General features: G+C 38.6%; 1 protein-coding gene across 3 annotated transcripts in view; it reads left to right on the top strand.

Annotated features, from left to right (window-relative positions):
• Nucleotides 1-4,093: 4,093 nt before the first annotated feature.
• LOC126585813 (cyanidin 3-O-galactoside 2''-O-xylosyltransferase FGGT1-like) overlaps nucleotides 4,094-19,734 on the top strand; it is a 58,781-nt gene continuing 43,140 nt past the window's right edge. For all 3 annotated transcript variants that reach the window (XM_050250360.1, XM_050250361.1, XM_050250359.1), the window contains exon 1: nucleotides 4,094-5,601. In XM_050250360.1, coding sequence (XP_050106317.1) covers nucleotides 4,157-5,575 — 1,419 coding nt within the window. In that variant the 5' untranslated portion in view covers nucleotides 4,094-4,156 and the 3' untranslated portion in view covers nucleotides 5,576-5,601. The remainder of the gene's footprint in view (nucleotides 5,602-19,734) is intronic.

Genomic DNA, 19,734 nt, shown 5'->3' with positions numbered 1-19,734 from the left:
CCTAATTAATATTTCAGATTTTAACTAAAGAATTGTTGCTTCTCATTTTTATTAAAACATTACTTTTTAAACATTTCTAATATTTTATTGTTTTTTTTGTTTAAATAATTTTTGTTTTGAAGCTCTCGCTGGAGTTGTCTTTCAATTTTATTTTCTCAAAAAAAAAAAAAGTTGTCCTTGTTCTTTTTTCAAATGCATTATTCTGTTCTTAGAATTTTTTCCCCTATAAAAAGAATATAGGAGGCCAAAGTTAACCGAGAATTGGTATAAAAAAAGAAGAAGAAAAGAAAATAGGGGAAGAAACTAAAGGATATTAAAGTGGATGATTGATTTATTACTTAAATGTTGATAAACGTACTCATTCCCAGTGGCGGATTTGCAGAGGGACCTGGGAGGTCCCAGGACCCCTTGACGACCCTAAATCGGTGCTAGAAATTTTCGGGAGACCCCTTGTACTCGAACACGAGGTCTATGCTGCTGTCCAAAAAAGGGCAGTGTTTTGGCCAATTGTTTTAAGTTTTTTTTTAAATTTTTTTTAAAGGGAGACAAAACGCCGTTGTTTGTCCATGACTGATGACTCCATATTGTTTTAATTTTAAAGCCCAGCCCCACATCTTTCCCCAGAGTTCCCTCTTTCCCCGCTGCTTTTCCCCCAATTCCCCATTCTTTGGTTCCCTCTTTCCCCCCATTTCAAAACCCTAAATTTCTAATCCCACCCAATCCCATATTATAATTACATTACTCCAATATCATACCTCCACTTGTTTCAATTCTCCACTCCACCACTATTTGGTATTCTAATATAATCTCAATTAAATTATATTAGATATTGATGGAGATTTTTAGTCTACTATTTATATGTTTTATGTTTGCATACTCATTTTATATACCGAATTGCTTATTTGCTTAGCATGTTTGAGTCCGAATGATTCATTTGTAGCTTTTGATAAAGAAAAGATGGTTCGCCTTGCTCAGATGTATCCTACAGATTTCACGGATCGAGATAAATCGGCACGTCAAGATCAACTTGATATTTATATTCATTTTGTGCGTTCTGATAATGATTTTTCTCAATTGCGGGGGATTAATGATCTTGTTAAGAAAATGGTGGAGAAAGGGTTGCATCAAACATTTGCATATGTATATTTGCTTGTTCAGTTGGTTTTGATTTTACTGGTTTCAACCGCTTCAGTGGAGAAGACATTTTCCGCTATGAATATCATTAAGGGTCAACTTCGCAACAAAATGGGAGATTAGTGGTTGAGTGACAACTTAGTTCTTTACATTGAGAAATATGTTTTTTCATGTATTGGTAATGAGGCTATCATGGAACATTTTCAGACTATGAAACCTTGTTGTGGATGCTTGAATTAGGATTTTATAGCTTGTAATGTTGTTTTGCGTATGATTTTTGAATGAAATGTATTATATTTAACTTTTCAATGTTACTTTTGTCTATAAATTTTTTGACCTTTATTATTGGGATCCCCGGAGTTTAAAATCTTAGATCCGCCAATGCTTATTCTTATTGGTGACACATCATTTAATTTGCAAATTTAGTCTTCTTAGCATTACTCAATACATAAATGTAGTGTCAAAGGCAAATGTGTGAGGAAGACAAAAAAAAAAAAAAATGCAAATGAAAATGTTACTTAGTATTCATCGTTTGATATATCCAAATATTTTTTTTTAATAAAAGAAAATGATATTATCTATACTAAGGAAGAGGGTTGGGTTTAGCCTCACAATGAGCTAGTAAAAATGTGATTCAAACTTGTATTTGACGAGAATTGAACCTAAAACATCTTACTTACAAATGAAGAAAAATATCACTACACTGTAATACTAAATGACGATATATCCAACTAATTGAATCGACAACACCATGCAAGACCGGGGACCGCTTAGAACCACTAGCTTTTTACTCCGCATCTTCTTCTGCAAGTATGCAGCTGGAACGACAGGTGCATGCGGTCCTTCATGTCCTTCAACCTCATTTAAGTCATTTAGATGCAATCATTCAATTATTAATCAAACACAATTTTTGGGATTTTTCTCAATTTTTTTGGTGGATTTCAAACTTTTTTCCACAAAAAGTTACGTCGGTAATCCTTTAATTGATTCGCGTCAGATCTCAAGTATTATTACAAACCCTAGCCCTTGCCTTTTGCTGCAAGTATGAGTAATTACCAGCCCCTTCATCGAGAAACATACTTTCGATGACATTTAATTAGGCAAGTAGTGTTATATCTGCTTTGGATTCGAACCTTTTAAGCAGTGTGGCTGTGAACCACTGGGCTGGCAATCCCATAGCAAAAGAGTTGTGCTAGCTGCTTTTGTTATCTGTTAATGTTATATTATGATAGCTGCCACTTAACTTCGTGATTTTCTCATATAGGTTTGACTGAACCCGGTCTTAAGGTCCAGCGTTCGAACGAGATCTGACGCAGGAACAACTAAGGAATTCAAGGAGACGGGGATAGAATATGAGAATCACTCAATCAAAAGTAACAGATTCCTTCGATATCGCTAATTGTGGATTCATTCAAAACAGTTAAGTCTAGCACTTGATGTAAGGAGGAGAAAACTCACTCTCTAATTGGATTAATTATAATTCACTAAATTCACTACTTCATCTTAATTAAAATCAAGGTTCTAAAAGACGTTAGATGTTAATCGGGCGGTAAGTTGGAGCCTAGCATCTAAATGGCTAGGTGGTGTAGGCGGATTTAAGTAATTAATTAATTATATATCATAGAAATAAGTATCTGTTTATACTTAAAAATATATATAATTTCATTAGTATACATAAATTGCAAAATAAAATGATATATAAATGATAAAGTATTAGAATATAAGACAAAATGTAAGGTTATCTATTTCTGTCTAAGTGAGCATCGCAACTTAAGTGAGTTTGGGCGGGCTAGGCGGATGTCTACGCGGTCTATTTTCAAACGCCTAGAAACTAATCGGGATGGTAACCAGCCGTTCAACGCCTGGATGGAGATTTTTAGAATAGTGATTAAAATAGATAAACGCATGATTTTGATATATGAGAAGCCACCCACATCCATATTTTATATCAAGACCATACTTATTCCCATGTATTACCTATAATTCAATTATCAACAACTACATGATTTGGTTTACAAAATTTTATTTAAAATTTTAATCTTCCTACCATTACTCTAGTTTGATATATCCAATAATTCACAGGAGGATATGAGGATCATCCAATCACATCCGTTTACCATACATCGTGCGGTAAAAAATTATTGTAAATGTTTTATTTAAAATTGAATATAAACAGTACTTGACAAAAATTAACTGCATGATGTACGATGAACGAATGTGATTGGAGGATTTCCGGGATTCTCTCCTCTCTCCAATAATTGAACCGACACACCCCATAGACAGGGGTCCACTAGCTATAAGCTTAGGAGATATTTTTCAATGGGACCGGTACACAAGGTGGTACACGACCACGTGTCACTAAACAAATAGTGGGATATGTGTGCTAAAAAGTTAATAACTTAAAAAATAAAAATTCCCACCATTCCTATTAAAACACTTGTGTTCTCATCACAACTAAAAATTTCTCATAAGCTTAGCTTTTGGCACTACGTCTTCTTCTGCTAGTGGTGTGTAGCTGTCGATCGGTGCATGCAGTGCTTCATGTTCTTCATTTGATTTCTGTCTAAGTGAGCGTTGCGACTTAAGTAGGTCTAGCCGGGGTAGGCTGACGCCAAGACAGTTTATTTTCAAAAGCCAAAAGATTAATCCGGACGATGACCAGCCACTTATGGCTAAACAAAGATTTTTAGAACAATGATTTAAATAGATAAATACATGATTTTGATAAATAAGAAGCCATCCATATTTTATACAAGGACCATATTTATTCCCTTGCATTATCTATAATTCAATTATCAACAACTACATGGTTTGGTTTAAAATTTTAATCTCCCTTCCATTACCCTAATTTAATATATCCAATAATTGTACCACGTCGTCTTCTGCAAGTGGTGTGCAGTTGTCGATCGGTGCATGCACAGTGCTTCATGTCCTCCATTTAAAGTGACCTGGGAAACAAATCAAAACCACAATCGATCTCAAGTATCACTACAAACCGTAGCCTTTGTCCTTTGCTTCAAGTATGAGTAATTACCAGCCATTGCCATCCCTTCACATTGCAATGTATCCATGGTTTGCCATGGGACACTTAACCCCCTACCTCCACCTCTCCAACAAGCTAGCTGAAAGAGGCCACAGAATCTCCTTCTTCGTACCAACCAAAACCCAGCAAAAATTACAAGCTTTAAACCTCCACCCTCATCTCATATCCTTCATCCCCATCACCGTCCCTCATGTCGACGGCCTTCCGCCGGGCGCCGAAACCACAAACGATGTCCCTTTCCCTTCCTACTCTCTCCTCATGACCGCCATGGACCTCACTCAACCAGCAATCCTGCAAGCAATCTGTGAACTAAACCCTGATTTTGTTTTTTTCGACTTCACGCCATGGTTGCCAAAATTATTACGTGAGCTAGGTACAGGCATTAAATCTATAAACTACATCATTATTACTCCTGCACTTGTGGGTTATGTGAGAAGCCCAGAAAGAAAAGTACTAATGGAGAAATCGGTGTTGCCGGAAGATGATCTTATCAACGATCTTATCAACCCGCCACCATCTTTTCCACCATCTTCAATCAAGCTACCAGCACACGAAGCTCGAATGCTGGCGCCATTCCTGCTGAAGGAGTTCGGCAGTGGGACGAAATTAATCGAGCGCCTAATCATCTCCTTGAACGACTGTGACGCGGTGGCTTTCAGGACTTGTAGGGAGATGGAAGGGAAGTACTGCGATTATCTTGAAACCCAATTGAGAAAGCCGGTGCTTCTCGCAGGGCCGGTGGTGCCAGAGACTCCGACTACAGAGTTGGACGAGAAGTGGGCAAAATGGCTTGAAAGTTTTGAAGCGAAAAGTGTGATATACTGTGCATTTGGAACTGAATGCGTTCTGAAAATTGATCAGCTTCAAGAATTGTTGTTGGGTTTTGAGCTCACGGGTTTACCCTTCTTCGCTGCACTGAAGCCGCCGATGGGAGTTGAAGCGGTCGAGTCAGCGTTGCCGGAAGGGTTTGAAGGGAGGGTAAAAGGAAGAGGGGTTGTGAGTTGGGGTTGGGTGCAGCAGCCATTGATATTGAAGCACCCTTCTGTGGGGTGCTTCGTGACGCATTGCGGTCCATCGTCGTTGATGGAGGGGCTGGTGAGCGATTGCCAGCTTGTTCTACTGCCGAACGTGGCGGATCAGCTAGCCATTGCAAGAGTGATGGGTCGTGATCTGAGAGTTGGAGTGGAGGTTGAGAAAGGAGAGGAAGATGGGGTTTTTACGAAGGAGGGTGTTTGCAAGGCTGTGAGAGATGTGATGGATGAGGAGAGCGAGGTGGGGAAGGAAGTGAGGAGAAACCATACAAAGTGGAGGGAGTTTCTTTCCAGTAAAGGCCTTGAGAACTCCTACATTGACAGTTTTGTGGAGAAGCTGCATGCGCTGCTTGGCTTAAATAAGTAAAGTTTGATAGAGTATAAGTATTGAAGGTTAAGAGTGTGCCCCCTTGTACTGAGATTATAAGCTTTTGATTGGTTAGGTGGTTAGATAAGTTTGTTCTAAGAGAAGTATAAACACTACATCCCATGTATTACTTGGTTGTTAAGAAAACATAATAAGAATATTCAGTTCCCTCAATTTCCCTGTCTTTTTCTCTCTAAAGTTCTGAGCTCTTTCTCTCTCTGTGTTCATCAAGATCTTCATCATATATTGGTTAACATGGTATTGATTGCCTTCGTAGCTTACGAGTGATCTTTCGAACCTTTTCTCTGCTTCCGCTCACCAAGATTTGGTATTAATCGCGGCTTTTGCCACTGCAATTCAGCTCGTCTTCTTGAAACCCTCTCAATCTAGGGTATGGTTGATCTTGATATTTGTGGAATTTGATACTTAAATTTGTTGTATATTTCTTTTGTTGTAATTACAAAGGAAACTGATACATATAACAGCAAGGTAAAGGAATGGCACACATGCCACCTTTGGCCCGAGTATTAAGGCTGAATAAACAAAGGAACACTCTTCCTCAAAGGAAGGTTACAGCAGGCTGAGGTAAACAACACTCTTCCTCAAAATAAGGAAGATTACAGCAGGCTGGGGTTACATGAAAGATACAACAAATTAAACACAATGGTTTCAAGGGGTCGTAACCTCCTGGAATTAAGGGTTGACTTTGCACTTCATTAACACTGATTTATATTTCCAATACTCCCCCTCAAGCTGGATCAAGGGGATTGATTGATCCAAGCTTGCACAATAAACGTTGAAACTGAGCAGTGCCCAATGCCTTAGTAAAAAGATCCGCTTGTTGATCATGGCTTCGTGTAAAAACAGTCTGAATAACCTTGGATTGGACTTGAGCTTGAACATAATGACAGTCCACCCCGATGTCTTTAGTGCGTTCATGGAAGATGGGGTTGGATGTAATATGCATTGCTGCTTGATTGTCGCACATGAGAGACATCGGTGTGCTGTTAGAGATTCCCAAATCACCAAGGAGACCTTTTAGCAATATGAGTTCACATGCAGATGATGCCATGGCTCTGTATTCAGCCTCGGCACTCGAGCGAGCGATGACTGACTGTTTTTTGCTCTTCCAAGTGACGAGGTTTCCTCCTGTAAACGTACAATAACCTGTGGTTGTTTTGCGATCCAAGGCATTTCCTGCCCAATCAACGTCAGTGTAGGCTTGAATATTTGTGGAACCATTTTTCTCCATGAGGATACCACGTCCAATTGAACCCTTAATATATCGTAATATGCACTTGATAACATTAAGGTGTTTGACAGTAGGAGAATGCATAAATTTGCTCACTAAACTCACTACATGGGTGATGTCAAGACGAGTAATGGTGAGATAAATTAACTTGCCCATCAACCTCTGATAATAGCTAACATTTGTGAGCAGCTCACCTCCCATATCTACCTTAAACTTGCAATCCAAGGGAGTAAAGGCTGGTTTACAGTCAAGCATATTTGAGTCATGGAGAAAATCCATCACATACTTCCGTTGATTTAAGAAAAAACCCTTGGAAAAGGTAGCCATCTCGATACCAAGGAAATATTTCAACCTACCAAGATCCTTGATGGCAAACTGTTTATGGAGGGCCTTTTTTAGAGAAGTAATCTCATCCATATTATCACCTGTGATAATTAGATTGTCAACATAAATCAAGACGACCAATATTCCAGCTAACCTAATGCGAACAAATAGTGAAGAGTCGGTAGTGAAGAGTCGGCATTGCTGCTTGTGAATCCCACTTTCTCCAACACTGAACTTAGTTTTGAATACCAAGCACGCGGGGACTATTTTAAACCATATATCGTTTTGTGCAGTTTGCAAACAACCCATTCAGTGGAGGCTTGAGGATGGCCTAAAGGCAATTGCATGTAGACCTCATCTTCAAGTTCTCCATGTAGAAACGCATTTTTAACATCCATTTGAAATAGAGACCATCCAAAGTTAACTGCCACAGAGAGAAGAACTTGCACAGTGTTCATCTTGGCTACTGGAGCAAACGTTTCTTTGTAGTCCACCCCAAACGTTTGGGTGAAGCCGCGAGCCACTAATCTGGCTTTATGTCTCTCGAATGACCCATCTGAATTGAACTTATCTTTGTAGATCCAATGACATCCAACGACTTTCTTACCTTAGGGAAGGTTAACAATGCTCCAACTATGATTTTCATGTAGTGCTTTTAACTCTTCAGCCATAGCTTGTTGCCATTCTTGGTGCATGTTTGCTTCTTGAAAATTTGTAGGCTCACGGTGTATAGAGATAACACCAAGGAAAGCAACATGTGATGGTGAGTATTTATGATATGTTAGGATATCAGAGATTGGATGACGCACATCAAAGGTCACATAGTCAATAAATTTGGCAGGAGGTTGTCGAGTACGTGAAGGATTTCGTCAAATGTAAGGTTGTGATGCAGGGACTCCAGCAACATCATGTGACTCATAAGAGTCATGATTTTGATCAGAGAAGTGAGGTAAGTCACTAAACTCAGGCAGTGACTTAGTCGAAAGACATGTCGGTGCTACTGAATGTATGATGGGCTGTGAGTCAGAATCACACTTGGTGGCATCATATTCTTCAGAGCTAGGAGTTGGCAGCGGAAAAATATCAAGCAATAACTCCCCCTGACATGAACTTTTATCCTTTGTGAAGTAAGGAGAGTCCTCTTCAAACTTGACATCTCTTGACATAACAACTTTGTTAGTAATAGGATTAAAACATTCGTAACCTCTTTTAGTGGAAGAATAACCCATAAAAATACATTTAACAACCCTAGGGTCCAACTTATCACGATGAGGAGTTTGTATGTGAACAAAACAAATACTCCCAAATACCCTTAAATGTGATAGATCAATAGGATGCCTCTTGAGAATTTCATAAGGAGATTTGAACTCCAAAACTCAACTAGGAAGTCGATTAATAAGATAAGTTGCAGTGAGAACACCTTGAGACCAAAAACGTTTGGGAATGTTCATATGAATCATGAGTGCACGAGTTTTCTCGAGAAGATCTCTATTTTTTCTTTCGGCCACCCCATTTTGTTGAGGTGTGCCAACACAACTAGTTTGGTGAAGAATGCCATGAGTGCTCAAGTATTGAGTCATGATGCTAGATATGTATTCGGTGCCATTATCCGATCTTAGTATTTGAATTTTTGAATCAAATTGAGCGATGACAAATTTGTGAAAATCTTGAAACATGTTAGCAACCTCACTTTTAAACTTCAATAATATAGCCAAGTGGTTCTAGTGAAATTATCAACAAACGTCACAAAATATTTATTGCCATTAAAGGATTCGAGAATAGGACCCCAAACATCCGAGAATTTCAAAAGGCTTACTAGCTCTAGACAAAGAAGAACTAAAAAGCAACCTAGCAAATTTTGAAAAATGACAAGTATCACACTTGATATGTGTTTGACACAAGCAAGGGAATAACTTACACAAAATAGGCTCGGATGGGTGTGCTAAACGTTGATGCCACAATTGAGGGTCTTGAGGATGGCTTGAACTAACTTGTAACCCCCCTGAGAGGCCATTTAGAAAAAAACCTTCACCAATCGTCTTCTTGGTGGCTATGTCCTAAAATATCACATTTTGAGGTGAGAAAATTGCACGACAATTTAGGGCTTTGGTGATTTTTCCTACAGACATAAGTTGAAATAGGAATGAGGGTACAAAAAGTGCAGTGGACTCAACTTTGTTGGAGATTAAATGAACTTTCCCACTACCTAGTACAAATACCCATTTCCCATTAGCCACAGACACCTTGGATGACATGTTTTTAAACTCACTCAAGTTTTCAATTTGATTTTTCATGTGATCGGTGGCACCGGAGTTTATAATCCAACAATCATGCACAAAACTAGTACTTAGAGCAGTTGTAAAGGCATTGAGAGTACTTGAAGAGTTTTCATGTGGAACACCCTTGGCTAGAAAACCAGCAAATTTCCTGAAGAGGGCAGTGTGCTTCTCGGTTCCTCCTTTTGAAGCTTCTTCACTTTCACCATTCTCATTTTTCCTTGAAAGATATGTTGCAAATTTGTTCAACAACGTGGTTAGATTGGAAGTGAAATCCAACACATTATTAGTGGAAATGGAGGCAGCATTTGCAGCATGATTGGCTATGTAAGGTGAGCTTTGAGATGCCTTGAAAAATCCCTTGTTGTCCTTGTTGAATTTAGGTTTCAACTCAGGATGAAGGACCTAACATCTATCCTTGGTATGTCATATTCCCAGAAGCCCAATGGTAACACAATGTTCACATTTCAAATCCGAATGTTTTCCTTTGTAACTTTTGGCCTCAACTGACCAGTGGCTCGAAGCAAAGGCTCGAGACTCCTGCATGGATGCTTTTGTGTCCAACTTCATGACTCGTCTCTTAACCTCTTCACGTTGGATTATGGCACACACGTTGGAAAAAGAAGGAAGTTCTGGATTCATCAAGATGTGACTTCTAAGATCTTCATAGTCTGGGCTCAAACTAACAAGCAGCTGGAAGATTTTATCTTCCTCAGCTCATTTTACTAACACAACAACGTCTGTGGTATGAGGACGATAGACGTCAAGTTCATTCCACATTGTGGTGAGATCACCAAGGTGTTGCACAAATGATTTGGCCTTCTGTTTGTGACTTTCAACATCTCTTTTGAGCTGGAAGATTCGGGATGAATTGTTTTGATTCCCGTACATCTCTTTTACTTGCTTCCACAAATGTTGCGAAGAATCTAAGTAACCGAAGATTTCTGCAATCTTCCTCTCCATCGAGTTTAGCAACCATGACATGACCAATTGGTCTTTGCATAACTAAGCTTCATAAGTTGCAGACGTGATCTTAGGAGCTTGAATGACTCCATTGATGTAACCGAGCTTAGCCCTTCCACTTAAAGCCAAAGTGACTGCTCATGATCACGAAAGATAATTAAACTCGTTCAACAAGATTGAACTAAGCCTTTGATTTGGGTTGATATCAACCTTTGAAAAACTTGTTGTAGGAGAAGAAAGTGAGCTTTCTACCTTTTGAGTTACTGAAGTATCTTCCGCCATTTTTGTTGGCTGAGGATATCAGAAGAACAGATATACAGAGACATGCCTTAACAAGGACACTGCTATAATACCATGTGGAATTTAATACTTAAATTTGTTGTATATTTCTTGTGTTGTAATTACAAAGGAAACTAATACATATAACAACAAGGGAAAGGAATGGCACACACGCCACCTTTGGCCCGAGAATTAAGGCTGAATAAACAAGGGAACACTCTTCCTCAAAATAAGGAAGGTTACAGCAGGTTGGGGTAAACAACACTCTTCCTCAAAATAAGGAAATTTACAGCAAGCTGGGGTTACATGAAAGATACAACAGATTAAACACAATGGTTTATAGGGGTCGTAACCTCCTGGAATTAAGTAGACCTGGTATTCGTGTCGTGTTTTCCGTGTTCGTGTCGTTTTCGTGTCATATCCAATATCTTAACGGGTCATGTCGTGTAACACCCGTTAAAATAAACGGGTAAATTGACCCGACCCGATAATATTAACAGGTAATATGACCCGAGCCGTTACCCGTTAAGGAAAAAATATTTTAAACCAATAAATAATCAAATGAAAAACATAATACTAAATAAGTATATACATACCATATTGTCACATCCAAAACATAAAAACGCATTTTTCTTTTAAGTATATTTTCACTTACCTAAAGTCTTTAATAGTTTTTAAATTAATGTAGAGGTGTAAAAAAATATAGAAAAAATATATAACGCTCGTAATGACAAGCTTTACAACTTTCATGAAGAGCTTAACTTTGAAATTCACCACTATAATCATATAAATCATAGATCAAAATTTAATCGTTGATTGTTGTTTACATTTACGCTTCATTGTTCTCATCAAATTTTATTTTTTCAGATTCTCTTTTTTGAAAACTTGATCCATTAAAGGATGCAGGAAGATGAATGGTTTAGATCGTTGATATTATATTCAGAGTTTTACCGTTAGTGAAAATATTGCTTGATGTTTATAAAGTTTCTACAAACTATACGACATCAACTTATATTTCAGTTAACCGTAAATATCGAAACGTGATATCAAAGATCTGAACCGTTCATCTTCTAACATCCGCCAGATGATCATGTTTTCAAAAAAGAAAAAATTTTAAAATGAAATTCAGTAAGATGAATAAAGCGTAAATGGCAATCGACGGTTAAATATAAATTTAAGGTTTATGAATTATAGTGTTGGATTTCAAAGCTGACCCTTTTATGAAAGTTGTAAAGTTTGTCATTATGAGTGATTGTATATTTTTTTTACATTTTTTATGAAACACCCCAACCCCATTTTTTATTTAAAAATGGTTTTTGGACCTAAATTGGTGAGCCCAAGGGGCCCACCCCTTTTATTTTGTCCCCCGTATCTCTTTCTGTCCTTTAGCTCTCTCCCTTCTTCTCTCCCTCTCGGCACATCTCTCTCCCTCTCACCTGTGTCCTTCCTCCCTGCAAACCCTCACTTCCACACCACATCAATGAAGACGACAGCACCCATCACCATCACTCAGATCCTCCCTTCTTTCTTGCCCCTCTCCGAGCTCACTCTCTCTCTTTTTCACACTGTGCATAGTCACGGTGCACTTGAATTTCGACGAGGTAAGTCGAAAACACCCTTCAATCTTCCTTCCTAGTAGTCTAGAAGGCTTAGTGGTTGTCAAAATGTGATTTTAATGAAGGTTTGGACACGAAAATACGTCGGGGAGACTTCCCCAGATTTCCGGCGAGGAACCCGCCACTTTTGAGGCAATTTCCGGTCAAACCACGGCGATTTGGCCAGCGTGCAAGGTATCAATCTCTTCCTCTCACTGAGAACTACAACTTTCCTTTTTGTTTCACTCAATTTCATTGAGTATTGAAGAAGTTATATCCATTTGAATCTTACCCAGTTTCCGGCGAGTCCGACAGATTTTGAGGTATTTTCCGGCCAAAACATGGTGATTTAGACGTCGTGTGAGGTACCATTCTCTTCGTCTCTTCAAGGGCTACAACTTTCGTTTTTGTCTCACTTAATTTCGTTGAGTAGTGATAAAGTTATGGCCGTTTAAAGTGGGGTGGTTTTCCGGCCGATTTTCCAGCTTTCTCTCCATTGGGTCCGGCGACCCACCAAACCGTCGCCCGGGACGGATCGGAATCTATCCCTACGTCCCGTAGCGGAAAGGACCACTAGGTAAGTACAAAACCATTAAACGTATATATATTGAAAAACAACTTCATAGTATAAAGTCATCCATCATCTATACTATAAAGAGGTGTTCGAAACATGTTCTAAATATCATATCGTCATCCATCAGATATTCTATAAGAACACGGGTTATAGGAAAAATAGTAATAATTCAAAGTAGCATCAGTAAGCATGTTATCTCACAAAACGTTTCATAAAACGTAATCATCAAATCATACCTTTCATGTATGCATTTCTACTATAAAACATGCATTTTAGAAGGGGTCCACTCACAGTACTTAGCCGCCGAAGAGCCACGCAAACTAACGAACAAGAAACGTCACCAATAATTGCCCCTAAGCACATAAAGGGTCCAATTAATAAAACTCTATTTTAACAATTGAATTTGGGAAAATAGACATTGGAAATGGATTTAGAACGTCGAATTACCCTAAGAAGGGTCCCGGACGAAAACCCGAAAAGTCAACCCTAAAGTCAACGTTGACCGGGGGTCAACGGTCAAATTAGGTCTAACAGGTTTTAGGCTTGAAATCTGGATTAAGGTTTAGGTTTAGGTTTAGGTTAAATAGGATTATGATCTATTGGGTTTTGGAATTCTAAAGTTTTTGGGTTAAAAGGGTTTAGGGTGAAGAAATGTGGTTTGGGCCTAAGCCCAAACACACACACGCACCACAACTACACACACACACGGCATGCATACACACACACACACCCACGACACATGCACAACACACTCACACACACCACACACATACACCACACAACCCACACACACACCTAGCCCAAAACACATACAACTAAAAGAGTTGGGCTCGGCAGGGAAGGCCCAAAGGGCTTGGGTTTGGTGGGTTGCCGGACCCAATGGGAGAGAAAACCGGAAAATCGGCCGGAAAACCACCCCACTTTAAACGGCCATAACTTTATCACTACTCAACGAAATTAAGCGAGACAAAAACGAAAGTTGTAGCCCTTGAAGAGAAAAAGAAAATGGTATCTCACACAACGTCTAAATCGCCGTGGTTTGGCCGGAAAATGCCTCGAAATATTTCTGACTCGCCGAAAACTGGGTAAGATTCAAATGGATATAACTTCTTCAATACTCAATGAAATTGAGTGAAACAAAAAAGAAAGTTGTAGTTCTCAGTGAGACGAAGAGATTGATACCTTGCACGACAGCCAACTTGCCGTATTTTGGCCGAAAATTGCCTCGAAAGTGGCGGGTTCCTCGCCGGAAATCTGGGGAAGTCTCCCGGACGTATTTTCGTGTCGAAACCTTCATCAAAATCACATTTTAACAACCACTAAGCCTTCTAGACTACTAGGAAGGAAGATTGAAGGGTGTTTTTGACTTACCTCGTCAGAATTCAAGTGCACCGTGACTGTGCACAGTGTGAAGAAAAGAGAGAGTGAGCTCGGAGAGAAGCAAGAGAGAAGGGAGGATCTGAGTGATGGTGATGGGTGCTGTTGTCTTCATTGATGTGGTGTGGAAGTGAGGGTTTGCAGGGAGGAAGGACACGGGTGAGAGAGAGAGATGTGCCGAGAGGGAGAGAAGAAGGGAGAGAGCTAAAGGAGAGAAAGAGATACCGGGGGACAAAATAAAAGGGGTGGGCCCCTTAGGCTCACCAATTTAGGTCCAAAAACCATTTTTAAATAAAAAATGAGGTTGGGGTGTTTCAATCTACCACCCTTATAAAAATATTTCGTCCCCGAAATTTAAAACAACTTGCTACACTGAAAAACTCGAAAATAGGGAAAATGATATATATATATATATATATATATATATACGTAATGAAGAAATCAAGTCAGAGCGGTTGCACAAAAGGGAAAAGGCCTTCTCGTTGCGATCGGGTTGCAATGATTCCATCTTTCGTGCCTCCAGGCTCATACCTTCTTTCCCCATCAGTGTAAAAATAGAAAACATACTTTAATAAAATATAAAGTCAAAAACGCAAAAGAGCTTAAGGCCAAAAGTAAGAACGTAAAATAAGATAACACCAAAATAGATGAGTACTAACATATAGATCGAAAGCTCGAGCTACACTTAAAAATTGAAAACGGAAATATTTCCCCCAAAACATTTGTAACTTCGAAAATAAATAACTAGTAACAGAAGTTAAAATATTTATACTGAAAATCCAAAACTGAAAAATGAGAGTGGGTCCCGCCTAAGCATACAAAACGTCACGCACTTCGAGAACAGATATGTCTTTGGGTCGAGTCCCAAGAATAGTGAATATGTAACAATTGCCGTAGACGGATCTTCCTGCCCACTTGCTTAACAAACCCAAAGAATAAGTTATCGATACAACAGTCGGCCGCCCGTGATATCGATCACACATTTGTTGTCTCGATAAGCAAGCAGTAATTTCCTAAGGGTGCACAATTTCACACATCGTATGTTCGATCCTCCGAATACCAGTTCACAAAATTCCTATCAACTAAGGTTGCCTGTAGAAGCTTTCGTACCATGTCGCAAAAGTGTCGTACCCAAACCAAACGAAACAAAAATTGTCGTCGTCAAAACTCTAATTAGCACCAAGGATTCTATTCTTCTCAGTTCCTCCAAATGTGACCAACTACTCCAGTGTTTCACCAGTAAAGAACCTTTTTGAAAACTGTACCTTGAGATTCAAGAGAAGTGGCTACCATGTTAGTAGTAGACCCAAAAGCTCGAGTCAAGCAAGTAGAAAACGAGAAGTCACCTTTCCCAACAAGCAGTATCTCTTGGGAACTGTTGTAATGCTCAATCCACCTCTCCATTTTTGCTGAGTTGCAGATTTCAAGTCAAACAAGATTAATGCTAGTGGAAAGAAGAATGATTCTCGAGTGATCAATCTAAAAACCTCGTCATAGTACACACATTTCAAAAGAAATGTAGAGATTATCTGATTCTCGCCTCGACCGTGCTGTAGTTCCATTCCAAAGTGCACCAAACAAATCTATTAGAAGTGTTTCGACAACCATGTACTCATAACAATAAGGTTAGGAAGTGAAGCAGTGGAAAGATGCGTTGAAATGAACACATATCGTTGGAAAATAACCGATGTGATGCCTATGAATTATAGTAAGATGGTGATACAATATGCTGACCTTATGTACTAAAACCTTCAACCAACTCTTACTAAAAGACTGCTCAAACCTCACGTCCACGTGCTCTTGAATTGAAGGATCCTGGTGAGAGATAGTGGAAAGCTACGTTGAGGCGAACACATCACATCATCGAAAAGGTCTACCAGAGTAAGATATGATGGTTATGAATTGTAGCAAGATAATGAGTGGTGACCATTCAATTCAGCGTGAAGATAGTGATGCAATCTGCTAATCATCTGTACCACAATCTTCACCGGTCTCTTACCAAAAGACAACTCAAACTTCACACCCACGAGGAACTCTTTCTGGTAAGTCTAGTAAGCTTGTGAAAACGTTATGCTCCTATCGTTCCTGTCCGAATTGACATGAACTGGGTGCACACTTTCGCCGAAATAATCGATCGTGAATTTTTCACTGATTGAGCGAGAAACAATGTCAAGAAGGCTGAAAGAACACTCAAGAATTTGAGGGCCAAAACAAGTCCATTAAAATCTAGAGTACAAGATATCGAGATTTGAACCAGAAACATTGCCAAAAACCTTTTTTTTTTTTTTTTTTTACACCCTCCGTGTAATGTCCCGGCATAATCCAGTTCTACCTTGAGAAACGAACAAATGAAGGAAGGTGAACATGCAGAAATAAAAAAAATCACTGTTTATGATTATTTGGTTAATCATCACAGTAAGATTGACGGGTTTCTTAGCCAACAAGGAAATAGATCTAAGCTCAAGAATAGTTAAAAACTGTTAATAAGATTTGACGAGGCCAAAGACATTTCGACATTCACAATGCTTTGTGAGAGCTGTTTCAAAGTTCAAAAATTAAACATAGAACCTCTGAATCAACAGAATGACGAAAAAGAAAGATACAAAACAGCCTGAGTACGCATGCAGTGACAGGATTGGCTGCCTTAAAATGATGCCCTTGAGCAAACTAAAGCTCAATGAGTCTAGAGAAGTTCAGAGCAAAGCTCAATCTTCGTACAATGATGAATATGGTAGAGTCTCAATCCATTACACTGAAAATTACAAGGCTGAACAGTTAATGTACAATAGCACTAGTCAGTTGATCTATAAGCAAGAGGCTAAATTCACCTTTACCGAAAAGTGCGTGGAAAAAGAGTTAGGGTTTACCATCGAGTATCAGACCCAAGTGAAATTCAAGAAGTTTGTTTATCCAAATAAGTCTGGATTTTCATCATCCAAGTCAAACTACAATAACAACAAGAATCGTAACTCCATTTTGGGAAATTGATGAGAACGTCTGTTACCGAGGAGTTTCCCAAGCAAAGCAATTAATGTGAACGAAGTCAACACTCGAAGAATTTGATGTATAGCTAACGGTCAAAGGTTAGTGAACTTGACTTCGTCGTTGGAATAAGCAAGAAGGTTATCGATAGAACAATCATTGAAGATTCATTCTAAAGATTCACACGAATATCCTCAGTGGAAACGAGTCCGAGAACATTGATTTGCTCCCACCAACTACCACCTACTAATCGTCGTCACCACTAGCACTTACTCGCTTATTTAACACGCACTTTGAATGTTTCGAGCAATTTCCAAGAGATATGACTCCGCCCGCCATTCCTAGGGAACGCATGGTGCAGAGTGATATCATTGCTTCAGATCTCCAGAGGTCTTAACCAATTCGTACCACCATGATTTTTCTGTTTCCCAAGATTTCGATGTAAAGCCGACTCCGCCCGCAATTCCTAGGGAATGCATGTTGTAAAGTGGCATCGCCATTTTGGATCTACAGTTGGTCTTGACCAGATTTCCTCAAACTGATATTTCTAAAACACACCGTTTCCAAGTAACACCGACTTTGCCTGTCATTCCCAGGTAATACACGTTGCAGAGTATCGATCCGAAGTTAAAAGTCGTCCAACAAATCAAACACGTCACCGATGAGGCACAATCCCGACACGAGTTCTTGTATTTCAACCAAAATGTGACAATTCAAATAGAGAAAGGTTCACACAACTGCGCCAAATGGCACCAAATCTAGAAGTCCTGACACCCAAATGATGTCAAAACTGACACTTTACGAGAATAGAAAAGAATCCTAAGTATGCTCTGAACAAATCACGCTCTGATACCAATCTGACACGTCCCGATCCCGATATTTCCCCGAGTATCAGGATAGGCACGTGCTGGCCGACACCCGAGGGTGACGAAAGCTATTTATTGAGTGCAATTGCTGAAAACAAGAAATAGATAAGGTATATAAATATAAAAGAATAAAGAATATGCATTTAAGGAACGTGTTCAGAGCATACGACTAACTAGAATACTAAAAGAAATAATATAAAATTGAATGAATAAAAGAATGGGTCCCACACCAAGAGGACTCGAATATGCCGATGCGGAAGTTCCTTGATGCCGGAATTGTATGCCTCGATTCTAAGTCCTAAAGGGGCCGCAAAACAAACATGAGTAGACCAAGTTGATATATATATAATAAAACAGTTATCAACGTACTAACCCCCATGTTTTATGAAAACACATATATAATGTTAAATATAGGTTTTCCGGAACCTAGCATGCCGTGCAATGTCTCAAATCATAACTCATATATAACAAGTTATGATTTGAGACATTACACGGCATGCTAGGTTTCGGAAAACCTATGTTTAACATTATATATGTGTTTTCATAAAACCTGGGGGTTAGTACGTTGATAACTGTTTTATTATATATATATCAACTTGGTCCACTCATGTTTGTTTTGCGCCCCCTTCAGGACTTAGAATCGAGGCATACAATTACGGCATAAAGGCACTTCCGCATCGGCATATTCGAGTCCTCTTGGTGTGGGACCCATTCTTTCATTCATTCAATTTTATATTATTTCTTTTAGTATTCTAGTTAGTCGTATGCTCTGAACACGTTCCTTAAATGCATATTCTTTATTCTTTTATATTTATATACCTTATTTATTCCTTGTTTTCAACAATTGCACTCAATAAATGGCTTTCGTCACCCTCGGGTGTCGGCCAGCACGTGCCTATCCTGATATTCGGGGAAATATCGGGATCGGGCGTGTCATTTTACATTTCTACAATAATTTTTATTAATTTTATTAATTTTTCCCTCAAATAAAAAACATTATTCATAAAGGTTTGGAAAATTTTAAAAATTTAAATGATAATGTAAGTGTAACTATTATCTACTTGTGGAGGAATAATGATGAATCACGAGTGTTTATATATTCTTTCACATTTTTTATACTTGTAAGTATGTCTTCTTAGTTCTTACCTATACAAATACTATATTAGTTTATTTTAATTTTGGACAACAACATGTTAAGTAAAATTTATCCTAGTAATGATAATAAGGAACTCTCATAATAAAAATAAATAATGACTTAAACTTTTTTTTTAAAACTTATATAGAATAATAATACAAAACTATAAATTTAATATAGAATATATTGTATATATTAAAATGGCTATTGTATTTTATAATAAATTTTTAGTAATTAAACTTTAAAATTATCAAAATAAATATTTTCTTAACGGGTCGAAACCGGTTACCCATGTGTTACATGCGTGTATACCCCGTTAAGAACCCGTTATTAACGGGTAACCCGATAATGATCCGATAAGTTATCGTATTGACCCGAAACTCGTTATTTTCGTGTCGTTTTCATGTCGTGTCAGAAACTGCCGGGTCTAGAATTAGGGTTGACTTAGCACTCGAATTACCTAAATTGACACTTCCAATTGCAGTTTCAACTTCAGGAAGATCCTGGGGATCATCCAATTACATCCATTTAAGATA

The sequence above is a fragment of the Malus sylvestris genome, chromosome 10, assembly GCF_916048215.2.
Source record: "Malus sylvestris chromosome 10, drMalSylv7.2, whole genome shotgun sequence".
NCBI lineage: Eukaryota > Viridiplantae > Streptophyta > Magnoliopsida > Rosales > Rosaceae > Malus > Malus sylvestris.
Note: the sequence above shows the minus strand (reverse complement) of the source record. Positions and strands in the feature narration are given on the sequence as shown.